The following is a 25,597-nucleotide window of genomic DNA, read 5'->3' on the forward strand; positions in this document are numbered from 1 at the left end:
AGAATACATACCCTGAATGTTAACCCTGGAGACTGGTGGTTGATTTGCTGCCGGTGACCTCCTGTATAGGTATAAATAATGCATCGTGAGATTCATATTGCCAGGGCCGGTAGGTACCTGTTAATACAGTCAGAAGGGGTTTTTTCTTCTTCCCCATTTCACATGAACAATTGATGGTTATGTGAATTGTGTGAATGTAGAATATTTTCATATGGATCAGCTTTTAGCAATGTTTTTTCTTCTCTCCATGTATCCATAAGCAGCAAACTGGAATGTTTTGCATAGAGGATACAGCATATTGCCTGATCCATGTGGCACTTGCCACGTGGCGCAACTGCCACATAGATTCATTTGCAAGCAACTTCCACATGAGGGCAAGTTTAGGAAAAGTGAGGTTGCACTCTATGAAATCATGAGCTGAAAGAAGCAGTGCTTTTGATATGGATAGAGCAACACATGCATACTTATTGCATTGGGATGCCTTTACAAGTCGAGAGAGAGAGAGAGAGAGAGAGTGTGTACTAGTTTTATGTGACATTCTAGGTTGCTTTAATACCACTTAAAGCCTCTCCAAGACCAACAAAAATAGACATCCTGTGAAAAAGCCAATTCTCTCAAATAACCATCAGTTTAAACTGGTTTCAAATGAGAATAAATTATAATGAATTCTGTTACAAGTGCCTCCATGACAGTAAAGAGATGATGGAGGTTTTGAAGTTATAGAAGGAATGCTTCATTTTCTTCAGACATAGCCATATGAGAAATAGCTATCTGATGTGACACTGTTTCACATCGTATAATGCAGAAGGGGCATGTAATGTCTGACTTCAATCTTTATTGCATTCAACACTTCTTAGCTTACAACACAATCCTAACAATGTCTACTCAGAAGTCAGTCTTAACGAATTCAGTCAGGCTTACACCCAAGTGACAGTGGTTAGGTTTGCAGCCTTTCCCCTGCAATCTAGAGGGCTAAGAAAGCAGACTAGAAGTTGGAGATTCTTAGTTTAACTTTCACCTCGGCATGAACCCATTAGGTGGCTTGACACAAGCCACTATTTTTCTCAGCTGTGTCCTCGTCCCAACATTAGTGTAATGACACTACTGTCTAATAATGGGCCATACTGATTGGGGCTGATGGGCGCTGGAGTCCAGCAACATCATATCTGCCTTATTACTGTTGTCATACAAACCTCAATAGAATACAATGTTTTAAGCAGTTGTGCCATTGGCCATGCTTAGGAGTGCCCGATTTATAGCATACTGCTTTGCACTCACAAATAGTTCAACAGGCTAGGTAAAATTCCTGGACACATTTTAAACTATTAGTGACTAAAATCCAGTTTCATTAAAATCAGTTTGATTTGGTCATGAGTTCAATATGAGACAGGCTGCATGCATTACGTTGGGCCTCATGCTTTTTCACTATAGCTCCCTCACTGAACAAAGTGTTAATCAGGTGCCAGCATTGGTAAAAATCAGTCTGAGATTGAAGATATGCCTTATGGTACAATTCTGTGCATATTTTGTCAAACCTAGATTCCACTCATTTCAGTGGTCTTTCTCTTTAGTAAGCATCCATAGGATGGGAGCTCAGTGAATTTTGTAGCACTTTTTTTTAAAAGGAGACAACTTACTTGTTTGATGCTCCTTGCAGATTTGTCAATAACGTGAAGTTATTCCTTACGCTTCTCAAACTAGCCAAGACCTACAAAAAAATAAGGCCACACTAAATAAACAAGTGCAAGCATTCAGAATGTACATATAAACATTTAGACAGTTAAATACTCTAAAGCTTCATTGATTTAAGTAGTGGGAGAGAACTAAACACATGATTGACACTTTCCCACTAAAACAATGGGATTTCACAGTATTGAATTTGACTGGATCATGCCTAACAAGCAAAAAAGCCGCTAAATATTCAACATCATTATACAATATACACAGCTGATCTCATACATCCTTAATCAGGACAGTTATTTGTAGGAAACAATTAGCACATGAAGCTGATGCAAAAGAAGTGATAACTATAATGCAACTATCACAATCTAGTAATGCCATGATATTTGGAACAGGATGCCTGGGTCAGGGTGGGGCCGGAATGGGAGGCTGTGATCAAGACATTATGGTTGACTATACAGTAAGACCTGTGAAGCCTGACAAATCAGAAGGCCAGATGCAGTGACGAAGGAGGAGGAATCACATGGGCCAGGATCCTTATGAAGCAAAAGTGCAATACTCATAAGTTCACTCTAGGCTCTCAAATGCCTCAGATTGGCCACCATCCGCACTAGAATCAGTGTCACAATATTTGGAACATACCTGAGCAAAAGGTGTAACTATCAGGTCATCTCCATGTCTAGCAAGAAATGAAAAGAAAAAGAATCCCATACAGTATTTTAATAAACAACCACATAGTCAAGAAACATGATGCATTCTCATATTGTTTGAAATCTTTGGGCAACATCCCGTGTTACAGTTGCATACTCATGCTGTACATACAGATTAAGATGTGCACTGAAACACACATGTAGCAACTTTGAATCACTATGGAAATTCTGTTTCTTCACTGCTACACACAACCTTCCTAGTGTTGCATCTGATTTGGCCCTCGCTCCCTTGCCTTCTAACCCCCGTCTCTGTGACGCACATCCATCTTGCGTCTCTTGGTCACGTATGACGTTTTCCACATCTCTTTCCTACCTCCTTAGTGTACCTCACTAAATGAGGTAAGTGATTATGAAAGAGTGGGCGGGCTGCAGATACCTTTTGGGTTGGTTGCAGACTACGTTTAGGCTGTAAAGTATATTTTGACACTATCTGCATGCATCACAAAGCCAAACCTGTTGAGAACTAGTCAGCCAATCTGTGGGTTCCTGGAGAGAAGATGGTGGTTACTTTGGTCCTCTTCTGATCCTGCTGCTACCCAGGGATAAGCTATGGCTGGACTAAGCTTTACATCTGAGCCCTATCTTATAGCTTATGTTGCTGCAGAGAAAGCACAAACTGTAGGCAAGTTACTGCTCATGGTTTATCTGGCTTCAGATGCAATGCTAAGCCAAACCAAACCATGGCTTTATTCACGGAAGGACCAGAGGAAGAGCAAAGAGCAAAGAAACAGTGATATTCTGTATGGGAAACTGAATTTTGTTCTTTTGCATTAAGCTTCGATTTGCATGGTTTGGCTTAGTGGTACATGCAAACAGTGCCAGATGTGCATGTATATGTTAAGGGGAATGAATGGTTAATGTGCATAATAGCTAGCCATTGTGCATATTCACCAGGCCTCATGAAGAATGAGCACGGAATCCGTCCATGAGGAGGGAATTGTGCACATTTCCCAGCCAAAATACATAATACCCAATGGGCATTGGGGGGAATGGGCATATAGTACATTGCATAATCTCCAACAGGCTTTGGGATAGGTCCATTTCTTGAATGTATTTTGTATGTTCTTCAGACATATGCACATTATCAAATTAGTATGTGCAGTCTCCAAGAAACAAATCCTCTTCTTTATTTCTTGTTCAGAAGTCTGCAATCTGTACTCCCCAGGCTAGGCTGCTTCTGACCCACTGTGTAATGTTACGTGGTCCACAAGATACCCTCACACTGATTGCCCAAGAATCAGGAATGGGGGGCTTGAAAGCTTATTAATTAATTGATTGATTGCATTTTTATCCCACCTTTCCTCTAAAGGAGCCCTTTTTCCTGCAATCCAGCACCCCTTTTAACCACTATCAGCTGTTTCCCAGACAGCTGAGTAGCACCTTCCATCCTCCTTCCAGTGTGTAGGGTGGCGGCATGTAAGATCAGATGTACTTTACACTTTCTCTCCCAGCTTTCTTTTACCTGCTGGGTAACCCTTCTTCAGGTGGTTACATCTTCTTTCCCCTGTGATTCCTATTAGGATTGGCCCTAGCTGCTATAAAGAAACCCATTAGCTTAATAGCAGCACCGAAGGAGGGGAACTTCCATGAGAAATGTGGGAAGGGGAGAGAAGCTGTAAAAGTTCCCTTTCTTGTTGCATAATATTGTATAATATTGCATAACACTGTATGCATAATAGCTGGAAACTGTACAAAATTCAGCCAAGATTTGCACATTGTCCGGGGCCTGTTGAAGATTGTGTATACTGAACTAAAAATGTGCACAAATCCCTCTTCATGGAAGGAATAAATGCACTTTCTCCATGAGGCCTGATGAATTTGCACAATGGCCAGTTATTATGCACATTAACCTAACCACTCAACTTACATTCCTATTAACATATATACAGTAAATCTGCAATTTACGCAGGGATTACGTTTCAGGGATCGCACCTAAAGCCCAATCACATATAGCCAAAGGATACTGGGGTCCAAAGACATTGGGTTCTTTTTTCCTAGGGTCTGATCCTATTTTTTAAATAATTGCCAAACACATAAAGCTGAATGCACGCAAGTTAAATGCACATACATTGTGGGCTTACTGTATCTATACCATTGCTTATATATATCTATATATTTATGCCAACCTCAACTTATTTATAAGCTGGAAAGATACTATGAAAGGATTATCTGCTTATGATAACATATATTCAATAAGAAACTCTTTACCACCTATACTATACCTACTATACCTCTGTTTTATGTATCCATACAAGGCTGCTTCTAATGTTCTCCAATTATAGTGTATATTCATAAGAAGAAAATAATCCAAGCAGGAACTACTACTCGGTTCTTGCAATACACGGCAATAATAGCTAGGAAATCCAAAGTTAGGGCTGTACACTCCCTCTCAGCTGGAAAAAGAGCAAAGCCATCTGAGTAAAGGTCAACTTTAAATTTTCTGGCTTTCATTGGTTTTAATGCTATTTGCAGGGATTTTCAGTGGATTTTCAGCATGGTAGTTACAATGCATGGTAGAAAGGGCATTAAAATCTTTGGGGTTTTCATTAAATATATATTCTCATTTATAATCAACCATATACACGCTAAACATTTTATTAATTAAAAAAAACCTTTATCCTTTTGACTTAGAAATGGCATATTACAATTGTGCTGATGTGTTTATATTGCTCTGGATATTTTATTTATATATACTGTATACAATTAGAGATTATAGTCTTTACTTTTTGTGCATTAGTTGTTTTACTTGCATCTCAAACAAACATTTTTTCAACAGTCCCTATCATAACTTAGCATTATAAATAAATCACACTAAAGACATAATGCCCTACCATCTGGTTTATGTTTTTAAAGACTTAAAATGAAATTCTATACTCAAAAGTAAACGACACTGAATTCTTTGAGATTTACTCCCAAGTAAGTATGTATAGGATTGCAACCTTAAATGCATAAGGAAAGAGGATGGAAAAGGTAGAGGAGGAGAACCATTTGATAATTCCAGAATAAGGAGGTAAGTTTTTGTTGAAAGCCAACTAAAGCCAAACTTATCTTCACCTATAAACCCTTAAATCTACAACACCAAGTAGTTTTAATAACATTGCTGCAGGACTGTACAACCACATATAGCTAATGTAAGACATGCTCAATAAAAACTAGTAGCCAAGGGCAATCAGAATTTACTGCTTAACCTAGGCCATCAAATTGTTAATATGCATTGGTACGGCACATGGTACTACTAGAGTATATTGTGATATGTGTACTTACTGTTCACTTGGTAGAGAGGAATTCCTGGACATGGTCTTTGGTGACAGGTCATAGTCACTGTCTGATCTATAAAGAAATGACTCTCTGCGCTGGCTGTGCCCTGGAAACGTGGTATGGAGCACAAGTCCCGACGAAGAGCCAGCCTGAGGGTCCAGTGGGCTGCGACCTGGTGAGGGGCCATTTTCCACATCAAAGCTGTGAATAAAGCAAGCATGGTTGTTACAGGATAGCATATTCTTCACCTTAGATCATTACTTTATTCAATGTGTTCAAATACAAACAATATCATTCACTCCTCCATGTTGCAACAGGGAAACGGAGATGCAGAAATGCAAAGCCATCAGAACAATATTTTCCATGGGCGGCTGCCATTGTACTTCTCTTTGTCTTTTTACTACCATGTAGTTTTCATTTTGTTAACAGCATCTCTTGTTAAAATCGTCCCACCATGTACTGCACACCATCATCTGCCTTTCCCAAACATTCTCTTCATGCATCATCTCCCCTAAAGCTCTCTGAGAAATCTATACATCCTTTATGTGAGCTTAAAGCCACCTTTGAATAACCTTTGAGAGCACTCACTGTGGACACAGAGAAAAGCAAATGAGATGTCAAAACGCAGAACACACAAGATTTGCAGTAAAACAGCAATTCTGTAAATTTATCTCCCAGATGAGATAAATGACAACAACAACAACAAAGGCAAAATCAACCAAACAAAGGTGATTTCAGATTTGTCTGTAATAATTGGTTATTCTTGGCACCAGACATTCAATGGTAGAGGGGTACCTTGGTTGTCAAAGTTAATCTATTTCGGGAGTCTGTTCAACTCCCGTAACCATTCAAAAACCAAGGCACGGCTTCTGATTGGCTGCAGGAGCTTCGGAAGCCACATCGGACATTCGGCTTCCAAAAAACATTCGCAAACTGGAACACTCACTTCCGGGTTTGTGGCATTCAGGAGCTGATTTGTTTAGGAGCCAAGCTGTTCGAGAACCAAGGTACCACTGTACAATGCTTCCTTATACAGCGGTTCGTCAGGAACAGTACGCATAATCACATCATGTGGCAGTAAGCTGTTTGTGGCCAATGTGAAAAAGTATTCTCTTTTGTCTTCTCTGAAGATCCTAGAAATTAACTGCACTGCAAGATGTACACCTGGACAAAACATGGATTTACTGAAGAATGCTGCTATATACAGAATCCTCAGAGCTCCAACCCTTACTCCAGAGTATAATGGATGGAGCCATTGCTACAAGAGCTCAGACAGCCTATCCATCAATTCCGCCAATCTCTTTTTATAGGCTTGACATCAATGTCTTTATTTATTGTTCCCTCAGTGACAAAAGTGTAAGGGCTCCCTCACCCAAATCCCCTTTCTCCTCTAACCTCTCTTTGGAGGGTACCAACCTCTTAACTTTGTTCCCCTAAACTGCAAGCAGGATAGAATGCATCCCAACAATCCTCTCCTTCTCTCAGCTTTTCCTCTTCCTACTTCTTCATTAAGCCCATGCCTCCCATGAAGCCCTTCTGCTTTATCACTGAATGATGGGAGGAGAGCTGTGCTGATCAGCCTGATCTGGTTTATTGCCAGCGGAGGTTCCTGCAAAGACTTACACAGACACAACACTATTCATGTTTCCTCCTCGCAGATGTACTGGAAATATGGGGGGGGGGTATTTTAGGAGAAATGTGTACTAAAATGTGTAGAATTTAAATGCTGGTCTTTCATGTGTTCTTTAAAAAAGTTTTTTTTTACACCCAAAACAAAATAGAACTGACCTGTGATACATTTCCAGTGAAACCGAAAGAGGACAAACTCAGGCTGATCTGAGCAGCAGCCCTTGTGTTCATGGTTTACTGTTTAGAATATGAGCCAGCCTACTAGTCTCGAATGTTTCCAGATGTGAGCTGATTAAAAATTGAATATACTGAATCATTTGCAAGGGAATGCTAAAAATGTTCATTCACACTGGAGAAAATAGTCTCATTAATCCACCACGAGGAGATACACACACACACAATGCTGCCATTTGTGATGCCTGATATCATACTTTGAATTTATACTGTGGAACTCTTGCGATGTCTTTTTCATAGGCCGTGAAACTTATTTTGGCTCATTACTCAACAGGGGAGATAAACGGCTTGAACTATAGTAACTTAGTTGACTATATAACTCAGTTGATTCATTAGTGTGGGGGGGGAGAGTTAATAATTTTTGTTTTCAAAACACTGTGTCTAACATTGCTGTTCTGAAGTCCTTATTTTGGAACTGATAAGGACTGCATCCTCCTATTTTCTTCTCAATATCAAGATACTCCTACCCTAATTACTGTTGACCAGATAAAAGTCATGCAGTATGAGATGCAATTAGTGCCTTAAGCTGTTTACATGTTCTGCACTTGAACTGTGTCTTGTGATAGCTAAAAGCAAGCAAGCTGAACACGAGAAAGTTAGAAAACATCTAATTTTCCTTGCTTAGTCATGTAGTTGGTTGTTTGCCATGGGCACCTTTGCAAACCAGAGAAACTGCTGTGGGTATCACGTGTTGCAGAACTCTCCCCTCCACAGCTGTAACCCCCTGAAATTGCCCTTGCACCATGATTAATCTTGAGAAGAGTGTTCTTTCAGCTAAAGAAGGCTTCTTTCATGCCTAACTTCAATGGGGAGATGTCAGCACTAAAGAACACCTCTGTAGGAACAGATGCACTTACAGGTGCCATATTAGTGGATGGTGATATTGAATGGGGAAAGTATTCTCCTGTACCATAGTTTCCTGACTAGTACCTTCTTTTTCTGCACGGTTTTTAGGTTATACAGTTCCAGGTACGTTTATGCACCATGAAACATTCCTTTGCACTTTCCATGAACTGGTGGCGAAGGATCCCCCCCCCCCTTTTAATTATGTTTTGGTGTGTGAGGATTTATGCTCTATTGAGAAACTGCACTGCAATATCCTTGCGGTTTTTCATGTGAAAGAGAGAACACTTTAAAATATATATAAAGTGGTACCTCGGGTTACATACGCTTTAGGTTACAGACTCCGCTAACCCAGAAATAGTACCTCGGGTTATGAACTTTGCTTCAGGATGAGAACAGAAATCGTGCGGTGGCGGTGCGGCAGCAGCGGGAGGCCCCATTAGCTAAAGTGGTGCTTCAGGTTAAGAACAGTTTCAGGTTAAGAACAGACCTCCAGAAAGAATTAAGTACGTAACCAGGGGTACCACTGTATACATGTATATAGAGAGGGTAACCAGTGCAGAGATTACCATATTTAGTATGAACTTTATGATTTCTAAAACAGAACCATCAACTTTTTGTTTAGAAAGAACTCAGAAAGTAGTAGTAAAACACTTTAAGGTAAAGGTAAAGGGACCCCTGACCATTAGGTCCAGTCGTAGCTGACTCTGGGGTTGCGGTGCTCATCTCGCTTTATTGGCCGAGGGAGCCAGCGTACAGCTTCCGGGTCATGTGGCCAGCATGACTAAGCCGCTTCTGGCGAACCAGAGCAGCACACAGAAATGCCATTTACCTTCCCGCCGGGAAGCTACTTACACTTTGATGTGCTTTCGAACTGCTAGATTGGCAGGAGCAGGGACAGAGCAACGGGAGCTCACCCCGTTGCGGAGATTCAAACCGCTGACCTTCTGATCGGTAAGTTCTAGGCTCTGTGGTTTAACCCACAGATCCAGCAATCTATGAAAGTACAGGTAGAATGAACATCGTAACACCATAAAACTTGTCAATAACTAGGGATGGAGCAACAGCAGCCATCAGTGGAGGCTGGTCAATAAGGTCAAATGGGGCACTGCTCCACCAACTTCAGCCACCCCCAACTTCCTGCTTTCTTTCTTACAACTTAGGTCTAGTGGAGTGGCTTTAATTAATTCTGGCTCCATCTACTGTTAGTTGCTCCCTGCCTTCCACCATTGGATACCAGCCAACACTGGTAACCATGGAAAACTTCAAAAACTGCCGCTTTTGCCTCAATTGCTGCCTTCAGCACACATTTAAGAAGAAAGTAGACTTGCTCACATGGCCCACACATGTTACACAAGGCACGCTTGGCAAATCCAGACCGTGATCAACTCCCGCCCGGAAACCAATGTCCCCACTGTGGAAGGATGCGTGGATCCAGAATTGGCCTCCACAGCCACTTACGGGCTCATTGTTAAAACCGTGTTTATGGAAGACAATCTCACTCGGCTACGAGTGATCGCCAAAGAAGAACTGCCTGTATATGTTCACCCAGATTCTCTTTGAGATTGGATAACCAGAACTGTGCTCAGTGTTCCAGATGCAGTTGCACCATGTATTCATCTGAGATTATGCTTGCTGTTGAGAGAGAGGAAATGACAAATGCACTTGAAATATGTTCCTACTATGCAAATCAATGCGCACAGAATTTCTGGTGACTGCAATTCATTCTGTCTCCCCAGTAGTTGAATATGATTGGCAGAAAATGCTAGCAGCACATGCAAATACTATGCTTTAAAAAATATCTCCTTCTCAAACTAAATATTTATTCCTGAATTAATTCCATAGGATTACACTGCCATTGTAAAAAATAAATAAATCTGATATTAATCAGCATGCCATCTGAAAGCTTATTACTAACCTTTTTTTAAAAAAAGTAATGTCTGAATTAAAACCGAACTGGAAAGTTCAAAATGCTGATCACTCAATTTTTAATGATTCGACTCCCTGATAACAAGTCATATTATTTTCAGATGTATATTAAGAAGCTCTAAGGTATGATGTACGTCCACATTATGTGCTTTTCCTGCCCCAGACTGAACTGTTTGCTGCCCTCTGCTTTCCCTTTATAACATCAAATCACACTGCAGCTTTGATAGTGCGAAATGTTTACAAAATTGACTAATCCCAAACAATCACTCATGTTTAATTACTACAATTCTAATGTTTTTAGAACTTCAGCTATGTTTCATATCAATCCCCAGGAATTCCACTGCTAACCTGACAGACCAACAACAAGCATCTGGGTCTAATTTGCTCAAAGAGCGTGTGGGATGAGATCTGAATCTCCGATGTGAGCCCAGCAGAGAATGTTTTCACAGCTGCAAAATCTTTGAACCCAGAAGAACTCCTAACTCATCCACTAAGACTTTCTCTTTATTATCTCTTAAGGGAAAGGGTGGGAGACGAGTTTACTATACTGGGATATTAAACATGCATGGACAAACTCAAAATTGGTCTAAAAATCTCCTGGCAAACTTGCTGAATGCAAGACACTGCACTTCCAACTTCACTTTCTGAAAGTTTGTGTAATACAGTGGTACCTCGGGTTACATACACTTCAGGTTACACACTTCGCTAACCCAGAAATATTACCTCGGGTTAAGAACTTTGCTTCAGGATGAGAACAGAAATCGTGCAGCGGCGGCACAGCACAGCAGGAGGCCCCATTAGCTAAAGTGGTGCTTCAGGTTAAGAACAGTTTCAGGTTAAGAACAGACCTCCAGAACGAATTAAGTTCTTAACCCGAGGTACCACTGTACTTTTTTAAATTTTGTGAACCGCCCTGATATCTTATGATACAGGTCTAATAAATAAGTCTAATAAATAATATAATAAAATGAAATAATAAAATGAGTTTGTGTAGCCACTATAGTTTCCTAATGAATTCTGCAGAACTTCTAGCTACAGCTATCCCATTTGCTTTACATTTACTCTGAAGCTGATATTTTTTCAGGCCCATTTATTTTGCCTTTCACGGAAGTGGCTTCCTACACTGCAGGAACATTTTCAGGCCTCCTCCCCATTCAGCAATACATGAGAAACTTTCCTCCCACAAGTTCTCTGGCACATGCAGAGAACCTCAGGGAGGGGGATCAGTGTTGACTGCCAATTAGCGCTGGTAGTACGCCAAGCAAAACTTTGTGGAGCTCTGTGTGTGTGTCTTTTTAGATAGCTAGAGATATATAAACAGTTTAGCAGGACTGCACTAGCACTCTTGTGACTCAGAACAAAGAACTTGTATATCCATAACTGGATCTTCTCACATAATTTTATTTTCCAAAAAGCAGCTGTGGGAGGCCTGATTTGGATGGGGGCTGCAAAATAGAGCAGTGGGGAACCTAATCTTTTCTCCTCGTTTCAATTCTCTGCTGCAATACATTCCCCCTTCCAAGCCGCCATTAACTGCAGACAGAAAACAAAGACAGTCACCCTCTGTGGCACAAATTCTAGCTTCCAAATATTGCAATTTTTAGACTTTCAAAATCAACATACACTAAGCAAAGAAAGCTAGTATACATGCCATTATCATGTATCATGTCAGCAAGATTGTGGCTGTCTCTGGCGAATACATGTGCACACCATAATGATCAGGAACCATTCACCTAATTTGCACCAGATTAAGAAGGTGGCATTTAGAAGCCCGTGGCATGTAGGCAACACCTCTGTCATTTAAGAAATTCTTTCCATGGAACTCAGAATTCCAGTTTAAATGTCTCCCAAGTTCTCTTTATATATCTCATTTATTGTCCTTATTTACAATCGCAAATACCATTAATGATCTACAAAAGATCTCATTTTGTAATCGTATCATGGCAAGAAAGTTACTCCATTGCAATTTATGATATTATGAGAGTACAAGGACAATTTGGGAGAACTTCATAATGATATCTCTTTCCTTTGTGGGAAAAATGAAGGTATCTTATAAGCTTCAGTTATAACTTATTTCATGTGTATTTGTTTCTGACCTGCTGCTTGATTCACAATTTATTCTCCTTTTCTTACACAGTCCGTGCGAGCCAAAACAGTCACACCCAGAATGTTAGCTTTTCAGGTAGAGTGTTAACTTTTCAGCAGCGTACTCAGTTGACGCTGAGTGATTAAGTTTATAAATTATGCTCACCATCCATTCACAAAACTAAGAAACAAAATCACATAATGTCTCTAGATATTCCATTAAAACGTTATCTGTTTCATTTGAAATAGTCATTTGATTCAGATACCAGATCAATCCATGCATGCAAATACATTCCTCTGTCTCCTCAACAACGTATAGCACACAACATGAGGGCAATAGCATGGTTCATGTGCATTCGCAGCTTTATTTAGGCCATCTGAAAGGTCAGTGTTACTCAACTGTCATTTCTCCTGTTTTCGATACACTTTTAAATGTGTTTCACATGTAGAAGCTCATCCGCTTCGTACAGATAAAAAGGTAAATGGATGTGACATCATAATGATTTCTCCCTTAACTTCTGGTTAACAGCCACATTCTTATTCACACTTTTTCGTACTTGAATTAAAACTAAATCTCAGTGTAATCAGGAAGAGGATTGAATGGTGCCAGCAATATTTAATATGATCCATAGCTTGATGCAAAGTAAATAATGAGTTGAATCCAAGTAAGCTATATTTCAGTAAGTCACCTCTGAATAGGACGTAACTGGATTCAACACTATTTTCTTTCTTGTTAATTCTGAATACAGTGGTACCTTGGGTTACATACGCTTCAGGTTACAGACTCCGCTAACCCAGAAATAGTACCTCAGGTTAAGAACTTTGCTTCAGGATGAGAACAGAAATTGTGCTCCAGCGGCGCGGCAGCAGCAGGAGGCCCCATTAGCTAAAGTGGTGCTTCAGGTTAAGAACAGTTTCAGGTTAAGAACGGACCTCTGGAACGAATTAAGTACTTAACCCGAGGTACCACTGTATAGAAAGAGGCAAATATAAAACCTTCTTTAAAAAAAATCAAAATCAAGCGATTACTGTAATATAATAATGATTGTGTCTTTGAAAGTATTATCCTCCTATTTCCTAGACCTGGAGTGGGGAAACTTTCTGCATTAGAGGGCCAAACTCCCTCTTGGGCAGGCTTCCAGGGGCCACATGCCTGTGCTGGAAAGGGCTAGAGGAAAAGTGGGTGGAACAAGGAATGCCCATGTTGTATTTGTACAGTAGGTTAGTTTCTACATGCATCTCTCTCTACCCTCTGTCCAGGCAAGCAAATTATTGGAGTTCAAGTACATATTCCAGCTGGGGAAGCACACTCAAGGAGGCCTGGGAAGAGGGGCTGTGGCTGAGGAGGGAGGGAACCTGTGGATAATTTTAAGGGTCAGATGGAGATGGTTGGTGGGCTGCATTTGGCTCCTGCCCCTGACCATTCTCATGCCTTTCATAGAGAGTATTAAAGTGTTGGGCGGAAACTTGAATGATAGCCTAGTGTGGCCACTCCTTAATGCCTTTTTGCTTACATTTCTGTAAACATATAAATGGCTGTACAGTGGAACCTCGGTTCCCGAACGCCTCCGTTGTCGTACGTTTTGGTTCTCGAATGCCAAAAACCTGAAAGTAAATGCTTCTGTTTTCAAACATTTTTCAGAACCTGAACGTGTGACGCAGCTTCCGCTGAGTGCAAAGAAGCTCTTGCAACCAATGGGAAGCTGCACCTCAGTTTTTGAACGTTTTGGAAGCCGAACGGGCTTCCGGAACGGATTTCGTTCAACAACCAAGGTACCACTGTATTTGTCTTTCTCACTGATAAAGGAAAACAAAAAATTTTTTTTCCTTCCAGTAGCACCTTAAAGACCAACTAAGTTAGTTCTTGGTATGAGCTTTCGTGTGCATGCACACTTCTTCAGATACACTAAGAACTAACTTAGTTGGTCTTTAAGGTGCTACTGGAAGGAAAATTTTTTTTTTGTTTTGACTATGGCAGACCAACACGGCTACCTATCTGTAACTGATAAAGGAAAGCAATGGTTGGTTTCTACAACTGTAGGGTCCTTTAGATCACTACATTTTTAAAGAACACCCCAAAGGTAACACCAGGGGTCAGTAAACATTTTCAGCAGGGCGCTGGTCCACTGTCCCTCAGACCTTGTGGGGGGCCAGGCTATATTTTTTTGGGGGGGGAATGAACAAATTCCCATGCTCCACAAATAACCCAGAGATGCATTTTAAATAAAAGCACACATTATACTCATGTAAAAACATGCTGATTCCCTGACCCTCCACAAGCCGGATTTAGAAGACGATTGAGCCAGATCCGGCCCCCGGGCCTTAGTTTGCCTACCCATGGGTAACACGGACAATTGTTGCAGGAGGCAAAATGTAACACTGCTGTAGGCTCTCAAGATGGAACAGTTTTGGGTAACAACTGACCTCAAAGTTAACCACTCAAAGATGAGATTATCACAAGCTCGATGGATGCTTCTGCAACCTCAGGCCTCTCCCTCTCTGCTTCATGTCCTGAGTCTGCATGGCTTCCAGCATCTGGCTCTTCTCTCTCAATCAAGCCTGTTGCTTCTTCAGCATCCAACCATTCTGTCTCCCTTCATCCTCAGACCTGTCCTCAGGGTCCCACCACCACTTCCCTGGCTCTGAGCCTTCCTCCTCTAGGGCTTCCCTAGGGAGTTTTCTGGCTAGAGCTTCCCACCATTCTTCAACATCCTGCCAGTCCCTGAAATCAACTCATGCCATCATGATTTAAACTCTAAAAACTGTAGAGGTGTCAATAGTGAATACTATTAATGAGTCCCATATTAGGAATCATAGCAAGCAGCTGCTATTCAGTGAGTGCCATCTACTGGAATACAGCATCCCAGCTGTAGTTCTAGTCATTGCCATGATAATTACTCAAAAAATCCACCCATCTGAAGCCAGAGGTGGGCAACTGGGTGCAGTTGGCAATACTTTGTAGAACTATCTAGAGAAAACATGTTTAAATAATGGAGAAAGAGATGTACTGATCAGACTAGATTGTGACTCTTGCCTTTGTTAATATTGTTGGCTATCAGCTGCCTATATGCCACCAGCTCTAACCACCAACTTGCCAGATTTTCAGTTCATGATGCGGTTAACGGAGAAATCTGAGGGCTCCCTTGGAGAAAAAACAAGGGCACCAGCCAGGAATACCAGAGCAAAACAGCAGCCAGTAGGCTTGGTCTTTATTGAAGAATGTCACGACAGGACTCCCACCTGCCACCAGGTGAAACAAGATGGAAGTCCTGAACAAAAAAAGACCCCAACTTTTATTAGCTACTAATCCCCCATGCTACACCCCTAAGGGGTTCAGGGAGGAGTTGTGGTGGTAACCTGAGTGTCTTTTCACCTTTCCGGTTCCTCCTTTCCCCCTCCCCATGATTACATTCCTGAGGACAAAGAGGAGTTCACTGTTTCCTGCCCCCAGGGAGAAGGGCTGGTCACTGTCCTTTGCTCCAGTCCGTACTGAATCCACTTCCATATGCAGGTCCTTTGTGAGTGTAATGATCTTCTGTCTAGGACCATCAAGGTTGGCAGCCAACTGGGTAGGGCTCGCTGAGGACATGTTGGCTGCCTTGTGTCAAGTCCCCCCCCCCCCGATAGTCCTTGCTTCATGGTGTAAAATAAAAGTGGAACGGTACAGATCCGATGTATGGCTGATTTGTGTGAGTGTGTGTGTCGTGTTTGTACAAACTGAATGATTGGGGGGGGGGGTCCTGCAGCAATGCCCACTAGGAAATGCCATTTCCAACACATCATCATTTGTTCTTTGAGCTCTTTATCACATTACCTTTAATTAATTTAGATTTAGAATTAATGTAGATCATTCTATAAATCACACCAGTACAGCATTGTAACTGTTATGCCACAGTAACTTGCATTTTAGCCAGATTAGAAGATTTAGTGGCAATCCTATCTTTAGCCACCTTATTTAACTTGAAATACAAGAATACACTCTTAAAAGAAGATAATAATCTTTCTATAGTCTTTGGAGATCCATATTAATCTTTATCAGACAGAATGGAAAGATAGCTCAGATCTCAGGTACAACAAATTACTACTGTGGAATATTATTTATAAAACACCATTCAAACAGTCCAAAGACTGCTTACAATGATAAACATACATACTATTTCATAAATAAAAATGTTTTTATTATATTTTTAGAGTGGCTGGGGAATGGAGGTGGTGTCTGACTGGGACCTTGCCATTTCCCCAAATAAAACCCTGCCCCATAGTTGCCATTTGACCCATATTGTACCTGATGCTTTGCCATGTTGACTAAAAGCAAAAACAAAAACAAGGTGGGTTTGGGGTTTTTTTTAAATGAGGGGTGTGACAATCAGCAAAATGGCACAGTGAAAATAGTTAATTCCCTTCCTCCCCCCCCCCTTGCCCTGCACCTTAATTTGCTAAACTTCTGGGAATTGTTGAGGAGGGGATCCAGCTGCATGACGTGTAATGGAACTATTCAGAAAGCTAGCATATGTATTTGAGGCACTGCTAGCAGAATAAGGAATTGAAAAAAATCCAAGAAGAACAAACTGCATTCCTTATTGCTAAAGCAGAAGTTATAAAACCAGCAAAAGCAAGATAAAAAATAAAGGAAAGTTTCCCTCCCCACCTCCTACTGCCTTCTAGATGTTAACCGAAGGCAGGGCAGTAGGTGGCTCTGTAGCATTACTTGTCAGCACCAAGTATTCTAAGTAGGAGGGAGGCATGCAAGCAAAATATTACAGATCTGTGTTACTGTATTAATTCACTGAAATATGCATTTTAGGAGATACCAAAGCACGACACATTGCGCACGATGAAAATACACATTGATTTGCTCCAGTATTAAGTGCAAAAGAACTCTGATGTGTGATTCTGTGAAAAATACTATGGGTTAAACACACCCACCCACCCACCCATCCCGAAACCACATTTTCTAGACTGTTACATAAGACCTAGACATTATTTTTTTGCCTCAGCTGAAAGTGCAGAGCTTTAACTATAGAGATGCTAAAAGAAAACTTCAAGCGTTATTTTTCTAAAAGAAGACCAATTTGATATTAATTGAAAGTGAGTGGCGAGAGGTGGACTAAGTTTGTCATTAGTGAAGGCTGCTTCTGCCTGCCATAAACCACCCTCCTTGCCCTGAGAGCTGAAAGGAAAACTATAAGGGGCTTTCTGGTCTTTTGAGTATGGGTAGAAAAGTTGGTGTGGGGACGTATTGCTTGTGACTATTACTGTCAGCAGCTTTAGAAATATTTTGAGCACAAACCTGTGGAAAATATGGTATATACCGTACTTTTCCATGTATAAGACAAGGATTTCCCCCTCTAAAATTATGTTCAAAAATGTGCCTCATCTTATACATGGATAGTGAATGGGGTGGACAGGTGATTGGCTGCAGTTGTGGTCAGCGACGATTGTTGGCTGCTAGAAGGGCTGCTTTGGATTGGCTGCTGCTTCTCTAATTGGGTTGGCGATTGGTTTCTGCAGCAAACACTGCTGTGGATTGGCTGTCGCTGCCGCGTTTGGCAGCTGCTGTTCTGGGACGCATGCGATTGCCAGCAGACAGGTTTTCTCAGTCAGGTAAGAGATTTTTTGCTGGGGAAGGGTCTGTTTGCAATTGGCTATCGCTGTGGGAAGTGGACGATTGTCAGTGTTGATGCTGCGTGTGAGCGATTTTTGGCAATTTCTCCCCCTAAAACTGTAAAACTCAGGTCAACCCCCACCAAAAGCTAAACAACTCTGAGCCATCTCCCCCGCCCCATTTTCTTAAATTTGAGTCCCCCAAAATGGGGGGGGTCTTATACAAGGGGGCGTCTTATAGACGGAAAAGTATGGTAAATAAAATATGGCTATATTCATAAAACCTTGAGTTACAATACGCCCCACCATGAACGAGCTGTGCAATTCCTAATTACAGCAAAAATCAAGAGCTTGGGCATTTTCTTACAACTTACCAGTAGGAAGTAAGTAGCTCTGACTGTTTCCTCTAAGGAAGACTGCTGAGCAGGTATAAATTATGATTGCCAGGCTCTTCACACATACTTTTTGGTCACAAACATTTTGATCCAGCAAGGAGTTCAGATAACTAGGAACTGGGGCCGTTTGACCAAATATTGGTTCAGAAATGCAAATATTGAAATGTAGTTGTAATTATTTTTATTAGGACCCATGGAAGGGATGCGGGGGGGGGGGGAGTCAGGAGATTCAGAGTAATCTCAGTATTTGGATTTCGAATTGTTGTTTGTTGTGTGTGCGTATCAAATAAAAAATTATTTAAAAAGAAATTAAGAAAAGAAATGCAAATATGTTTCCATCCCCATCCCCTAAGCCTTAGTGGCATTAGTTGAGAAAGCCGTCTTCAGTTCAATAAATATCATTGCAGTTGGCCTCTTTTCTAAATCGCAAACCTGAGATAGCCTCAGGTTTCATTTAAAATTAAAGTAAATCACGGCACAAGGCCTCAGGGAAGCAGAAATGGTTGAAAATAGGTCCCAGGCTCTGCAAATTAGTTTCACAGATGAAGGGGGAAATTATCAGAATAATATTCTGGTCAACAGCCTGGTTTTCTCTGGATCTCAAGGGATTATCAAATGGGTGTTAAAACAATATGCTACTGTCCTGCCTCATGGCCTAGTTCTACATTATCTCAGAAACGTTCAGAAATGTATCATGTGCAGCCACTCTCCTTTGCACGCATGCTCCTCCTTCAGTTGCTGGCTGTGGTGCAACTAGTAATGACATGACTCCATCCATGCCTTTCAAATTTCCAAGTTTATTGAGCCAATACGGAGCCAGAGCAGGCAGCATGTCAACAACAGCAATGGCCCTGCCATTTGGCAGAATGAGGCAGCTGCCTAGGTCCAGTGATGCTGGAGAATGTGGCAGGGAGGGATCTTGAGAAGTCATCCAACCCAACCACAACCATGTAACAATGCTATAAAGCCAACAACGATCAAGATAAACTGATGGTCAAGTTGTATCAAGCTCAAGAACCTGATTCAGTAGTATGCCCTGATGCAGACATCCTGTTTGGATGTTGTCTTTATTGGACAAAACAAAGCACATGCAGAGATGTTAGAGAGTGTCCAAGGTGACAAACTCAAGAAAGGAAGAAATTCTTGTTGCTGCTGATACATTTTACACAACACTCACCTGAAGTGGATTTAAAACACACACATACATCTATATTTAACTTCCCTCCCTGCAAACACCTGTTATGGGGGAGAGAGAAACATAATCACAGGGCTAAAAAGGACCCATGTAGTCCTCTAATGAGGTCTCCTGGGCTTCACTATTTCCCACATGAACAGAATGTTCACGCAAAACTATATACAAGGCTCTCTTGTAGCTATATTCTGCAAGGCTAATAGTGCTGGGAAAACTGTCCTTCAGGGAAAGTTGTCCGGCATCTTTTAACTGAATAAGGTCTGCTAAAGTTTCTAAGGAATCCAGTGCTCCCCAGAAGATAGTGTGAAAGCCACAAGCCCAGATACACAATCCTTTGATTTTCATATTCCACAGTCCGTCCAGATATTAGGTAAAAAGGTCAAGGTAAAGGACCCCTAGAGGGTTAAGTTCAGTCAAAGGCAACTGTGGGGTTGCGGCGCTGATCTTGCTTTCAGGCCGAGGGAACCGGCGTTTATCCACAGACAACTTTCCGGGTTATTTGGCCAGCATGGCTAAACCTCTTCTGGTGCAACAGAACACCATGATGGAAACCAGAACGCGCGGAAACGCTGTTTACCTTCCCGCTGAAGCGGTACCTATTTATCTACTTGCACTGGCATGCTTTTGAACTGCTAGGTTGGCAAGAGCTGGGACAGAGCAATGGGAACTAACCTTGTCATGGGGAATCAAACCACCGACCTTCTGATCAGCAAGCCCAAGAGGCTCCGTGGTTTAGACCACCCACGTTCCTATATCATCCAGATATTAGCACACCGCTAACAGAGGAAGCAAGGTGCACCCTGCCAGGTACTAGACAGTTGCAGCCAGTTGCTCACACAGTTGAACTATGCCACATATTCTAATATAGTTTACAAACAACCCCCATGGATCACCAACCATTCTAACATGTATTAAAATACCAGCTTCTCATCGAATATAAAATTGGTCCAAAACTGAGGACTGTGCATCTGCACATCTTTACATGTATGCATAAAGGTATTCACACATGTGCTCCACAGAGCGATTTCCAGTCCTGGAAGACCTTTCTGAAAAGTGCTTTAGCACTTAAGGCTGGATGATGTCGAAAACACCAATCAATCGTGAGACTAAGAGAATTATCTGTCTACCAGCCCCAGGGAAAGTCTGGTAAAGAGCAAGATCAAAAAGCAAGAGAAATCTAGTGGGCATTGCCTTTATGCAACACCATGAAGGTCACATGCGACATACTCTATTAATCAGCCACATCAACCAAAAAGACTATTTGAGCAAGGTAAACAAAATAAAAATGGCCAATATTAGAGAGACGCTGACTATTTACACAGCTGAACCAAACAGAAAGGATGGCCAGCTCAAGTCGGACATGAAATATGTTTAAATTTCACACATGATTATAGTAAGGCTGCATTCTGCAAATTTATTGAAAAAATATACTATTCCACAAGACAATGTTTTATTTTTCAGATACTGTCATCTAAATACAGCTAACTCAGGTATTTCACAGTAATCTGATTCTTCTGGAGCTTTTTCTCTCTATTTGCTTCACTTTATTTACTTCTGTTCTCTGAATATGGTTTACTGAGTGATCAGAATTACACAGATTCATGTGCAAGGAACCGATGTGTGTGTGTGTTATATGTCATTTGATGTTTACACATTCCCTCCTCTTCCTCCAGCAATGCCTAGCCTCGTTCACATTTCATGCAAAGCCATGGTTTGTTTAAGCTGTGTGATACAAACTGTCAGGGAACTGCCATCGGAACTAGAGGAGGAGGCAAGGCTCCACAGTGATGCTGGAGAGGGGCCAAGCAGGGAGAGAGGCAGGTCTCCTGTTGGGGAAGAAAATCAGGGCAACACCAGGGATAGAGGGGGGCCAATGGGGGAAGCAGAGAGCAGGCTCCGGGACTCTTCACTGGACACCAGCGGGGAGAGCACAGGTCCTCCGCTACCCACGCCCTCCCTGCGCAGAAGACTTCCGCGCAGGGAGAGTAGGAGGAGACTGGGCGTCAAACAACTTTTATGTTGGAAAAGGTTTAAGAAACGCCCACTGACGGATTCTGCCAGTGACTGAACAGCCACGGAGTGGATGGCTGTCCAACGAGAAATGGTTTAACCAGCCAACCTAGCCCAGAGCGGCGGCAACTTACGCACAAGCAACCCCTAAAGCCATTACACAAACCATGGCCTGTTTACTGAAGCCTTGGCTTGCTTTCTCCCTGCCTACTCTTCACTGCCTGCCAATATCCTAAGTAATTTTGCAGTGCCCTAACCTGGCATTACCAGACCCCTCTCCACTGGCTGCCTGTATGAAAGAGTTAAGATCTCCATCAAACTGTTTGGCTGATCGCAGCAGCAGCAGCAGCGCCATACCAGCACCCCCTGCCTTCCCCTTTCAAAGGAACACCTGGCATTTCTCAAGTCAAGAAGCTCTTTAACCTTTTCCTTGTACTGCTCTGCTCAGAAATTTGTTTTTCGCTGTTTTGTAACTCCCCATCCACTTTTGGAGAAAGTGAATTCCTGCCAAAACATAGGAGTCTTTGGGGTGGGATGGGGTAACCCAGCACAGGGCACAGTTTCGAAATTCAGGAACACTCCTGACATACACCTGCCCCAAAAGAATGCACTCACCATAGGATATCCCAACCTGGAAAGAAGTCCCCTATCAGTAATCGCCAACATTCTTGAAGCTACCAAACCTTTGGGTTAAACCACAGAGCCTAGGACTTGCCGATCGGAAGGTCGGCGGTTCGAATCCCCACGACGGGATGAGCTCCTGTTGCTTGGTCCCTGCTCCTGCCAACCTAGCAGTTTGAAAGCACGTCAAAGTGCAAGTAGATAAATAGGTACCGCTCTGGCGGGAAGGTAAACGGCATTTCCGTGCGCTGCTCTGGTTTCGCCAGAAGCGGCTTAGTCATGCTGGCCACATGACCCGGAAGCTGTACGCCGGCTCCCTCGGCCAATAAAGCGAGATGAGCGCTGCAACCCCAGAGTTGGTCACGACTGGACCTAATGGTCAGGGGTCCCTTTACCTTTAAACACCCCAAACCCACAGGAAATGAGTCCACCCGTATGCCATACTAATAATCAGTAAGCACTTTTAGAAGTTCAACCAGAAAGCCAAAAATCCTTTCCTCTGTCCACCTTGACTGTTCCCTTTCTGCCAATGAAGATACTTGTTTTCATGAAGGATCAAACTTTCTTCATCACGAAATTAGGAAAGCAAGGACCAAATCCTGTGACTGAATGCAAAACAGTGGTAGTGTGGGAGGGAACGCATGCTTGAACAAGGTGGTGTGAGCAAAGGTCTGTGGTACAAGTTGGTAGTAACTTGAACTTTGGGGAAAGTGTGGGTTAGTGGTCCCAAATGAATTGGGATATGTCAGGCATGGGAAGGTTCAAGTTGCAGCTGCAAGGAAAGAGAGTGTGCTCCAAATTCTTTCTTATTAACTTCAATTTGGAGGTTTCTGTGCACTTTTTTCTGTTGCTTCACATGGTAAGCTAAACTGAGAGGCGGTCATTAGTCAAGAGACAACCAGTGAAGTTTCATGGCTGAATGAAGATTTGAACCTGGGCCTAGTTTCAGTGTTGCCCCCAACCTGCAGAAGATGACCATGGGGACGGAAATGCAAAACTTGTGTGTATGAATCCTAGCCCGTACGTACGTCCAATATGCAAGACCATTCAACATATTTAGGGCTTACTAAATTAAGTGGGGAAGCTTTAAGATACAATTTTCACACTTTTTGGAGCATGAGAGAATTTAGGAAGCCTTAATTCTTCCCTTAACCCAAACTTTTCTAAAATTATACAATCAATGTTAGATATTGTAAACATTAGTTAAATATATGTTCAAAAGATAGGGCAAAACAGCATTGACACAGCTATTCATTCTCTTAAGAGCACCTTTGAGCTTGTAAGTACCTGGAGAGAGAAATCAGAAGGATATTAAACTGTGTAAAATATTTGCAAGTTTAATTCATTTTTTGACAAATTTATGCTGGCAAGCAGATTATCATTTCACACAGTTCACCCTGTGTCCTTACGTTCACCCTATTATGTGAGCCTGCAGAAAGCCATTGCTCTGAAATCTTACTACGGAGTTCCACATGTTGTGAGGCAACACTATTTTAATACAACTTAATAACTGAAAAGTGGAGTAGAATTGGACATGGATGAGTTGATGAGGGAGGGGGGAACTACAGTGGTACCTCTGGTTACGTACTTAATTCGTTCTGGAGGTCCGTTCTTAACCTGAAACTGTTCTTAACCTGAAGCACCACTTTAGCTAATGGGGCCTCCCGCTGCTGTTGCTGCGACGCCGCCACGTGATTTCTGTTCTTATCCTAAAGCAAAGTTCTTAACCTGAGGTACTATTTCTGAGTTAGCGGAGTCTGTAACCTGAAGCGTATGTAACCTGAAGTGTATGCAACCCGAGGTACCATTGTATACTGCCATGCCCTAGGCTCCTTAGATCATCTTTAGAGATATTCATAGCCGCTTATTTTCTTCCTGTCAGACCAGTGGGTTCTTTGGTAAAGCCGATCTTGTACAATAAATTGTGCCAGCTTCAGCTTGGACACACTGTGCAGCTTTGAAGGATAAAGTGAATTGTAAGGGGGGAGGGAGAGAAACTCCTCTTCTACACTATCTAAAAGAATCTGTGCCAATCTATTCTCCATGAAGATAGAGAACCCAAGCTGCAATTGTTAGTAGTGGAGCATCCCAGGATTGCTATTTGCCCAGGAGAAATGTCTAAATCTGACCAAAACATTGTCGACAAACTGGATTTACCAATAGCTACTCCCTTTATCAAAGCTCCAGGCTGTTCTGACTAGGCTTTTAACTTGCTCGCAACACAGCTCAAAATAGAACTTAACTTTGGTGGACATGTGAAACACCTCCTCTTCTTGATAGAACATCATCCACAGAGCAATGCACAATATGTAATTAGAAAAACCAAACTTCTGTCACATTTGAGCATTATTTATAACCAAGGTTTTCTGTTACTTACTTGAGAACATTATATTTATAGCTGTATGTTCCAAGCTATATTAATTCATATTCTTCTTTCTGAATGCGTCTGCAATATTTCCTATGCTTTCAACTATTTTAAAGAACATTTATTTTAAGGGCAGATTGTTATTTAAGGTACGTACACCATACATTTACTCCCCACAAAGAATCCTGTGAACTGTAGCTTACCCACCACAGAGCCACTATTCCCAGCACCCTTAACACACTACAGTTCCCAGGATCCTTTGGTAGGGAGAACTAATGTTCTTTAAATGTATGGTTCGTAAGTCAGCAAAAACCTAACTTTGGATCAGGTACAGGACCAGCATCTTCCCTCACGGGAATCAGTCTGCTAGTATATTTTATGCTGCTTCTGTTGCCCTTTTGGGCAGAAAAGCAGCCTATAAAGTGGTACCTCGGGTTACATACGCTTCAGGTTACGGACTCCGCTAACCCAGAAATAGTACCTTGGGTTAAGAACTTTGCTTCAGGTCAGGATGAGAACAGAAATTGTGCTCCGGTGGTGCGGCAGCAGCGGGAGGCCCCATTAGCTAAAGTGGTGCTTCAGGTTAATAACAGTTTCAGGTTACGAACAGACCTCTGGAACGAATTAAGTACTTAACCCGAGGTACCACTGTACATCTAATTATAAACCAATAAGCAAACTCACGTTGAGGCTATTGACTTCTGTTCTAGATCAATCCAACTTTACTGTTTATATGAGAATACAGTACTGCATAGGCCGGAACCACACACCCACACACCCACTGTTAGGCACTTCAGTCTCACTGAAGTAGGCTGCAAGATTGCAGCAAAAGATTGCTCAACTGAGATAACAACAGTGATGGAGCAAGCAATAAAAGAAACAACCACTTCCTTCCCAGGAAAAATGTACTGTCTAAATACACCAAAATCCAGTTAATCTTTCAAAAATTTATGACAAGCATATAAAGGCATAGCCTTTTGCGCACACAACTATTTCACACACTCATAAAAGTTGCTCTCCCAATAATTTTTTTATTCATTTT

The 25,597-nt window shown here is 41.8% G+C and overlaps 1 protein-coding gene across 4 annotated transcripts in view; it reads right to left on the reverse strand.

Annotated features, from left to right (window-relative positions):
- Nucleotides 1-25,597, reverse strand: part of PDE4B (phosphodiesterase 4B) — a 255,342-nt gene that overhangs the window by 58,825 nt on the left and 170,920 nt on the right. For all 4 annotated transcript variants that reach the window (XM_083621144.1, XM_083621145.1, XM_083621146.1 and 1 more), the window contains 4 exons: nt 5,655-5,849; nt 2,323-2,359; nt 1,638-1,708; nt 12-61 (listed from right to left, as the gene is read on the reverse strand). In XM_083621144.1, the coding sequence (XP_083477270.1) occupies nt 12-61; nt 1,638-1,708; nt 2,323-2,359; nt 5,655-5,849 (353 nt within the window). The remainder of the gene's footprint in view (nt 1-11; nt 62-1,637; nt 1,709-2,322; nt 2,360-5,654; nt 5,850-25,597) is intronic.

The sequence above is a fragment of the Podarcis filfolensis genome (assembly GCF_964270895.1).
Source record: "Podarcis filfolensis genome assembly, chromosome: 6".
Taxonomy (NCBI): domain Eukaryota; kingdom Metazoa; phylum Chordata; class Lepidosauria; order Squamata; family Lacertidae; genus Podarcis; species Podarcis filfolensis.